General features: G+C 36.1%; 1 protein-coding gene across 1 annotated transcript; it reads right to left on the bottom strand.

Annotated features, from left to right (window-relative positions):
- Nucleotides 1-175: 175 nt before the first annotated feature.
- Nucleotides 176-563, bottom strand: LOC104395937 (ubiquinone biosynthesis protein COQ7 homolog; the record flags this gene model as incomplete). Its single annotated transcript, XM_010005695.1, has 2 exons — nucleotides 176-315; nucleotides 406-563. Coding segments are annotated over 2 exons (298 nt in total), but the record flags the coding sequence as incomplete, so codon positions are not given.
- Between the last annotated feature and the right edge of the window lie 54 nt (nucleotides 564-617).

Raw genomic sequence — 617 nt, 5'->3', positions numbered from 1 at the left:
AAAAAAAAAAGCTTTTATTAAAAGAAACAAAGAAGGTTCCTGTTGACTTCAGTATTTTAAGTGACAGAACAAAGAGAGATCTCATGTTAAATTCTATAAACATATTCTTTTAAAAGACTAAAGTCACATTAGATAATGTGAGAAATATGTCAAACCATTTTTTTTAGTTAAATACCTGCAATAATTCTTTATACTTTTCTGGATCTTCTGTCATAAGAGTTCGGATCTGGCTGTTGTAGTGATTGGAAATACTCTCTTCCACTGCCACTGTGCAGGCCATTGCACCTTTCTTGCCAAGTAAAGCACTTCCAGCCCCTGTGGTAACAAACATATAGAAACTGCAGCAACAGAAATAATTCAAACATCCCAAGACTTCACAGAATAACAGTAATAGTGCAAACTCACCTAGAACAAATCCTGCTACATTCCAAAGGGGCAGCAAAGCAGTAGGTCGGACTCTGTATGTAACCATGAGCTCATTGAACTTCTTCAGATGGTCTTTTTCTTGATTCCACATTTGCTGCAGAAGAGCCAGATCACAGTAACATAGACAATCAGAAATGCTGAACATTTCAAATAAAACGAATAAAACCAAAGAAAAACACACCAGCTCAGGC

The sequence above is a fragment of the Chaetura pelagica genome, unplaced genomic scaffold (genome assembly GCF_000747805.2).
Source record: "Chaetura pelagica isolate M959 unplaced genomic scaffold, ChaPel_1.0 C11047171, whole genome shotgun sequence".
In the NCBI taxonomy this organism is placed as follows: Eukaryota; Metazoa; Chordata; class Aves; order Apodiformes; family Apodidae; genus Chaetura; species Chaetura pelagica.
Note: the sequence above shows the minus strand (reverse complement) of the source record. Positions and strands in the feature narration are given on the sequence as shown.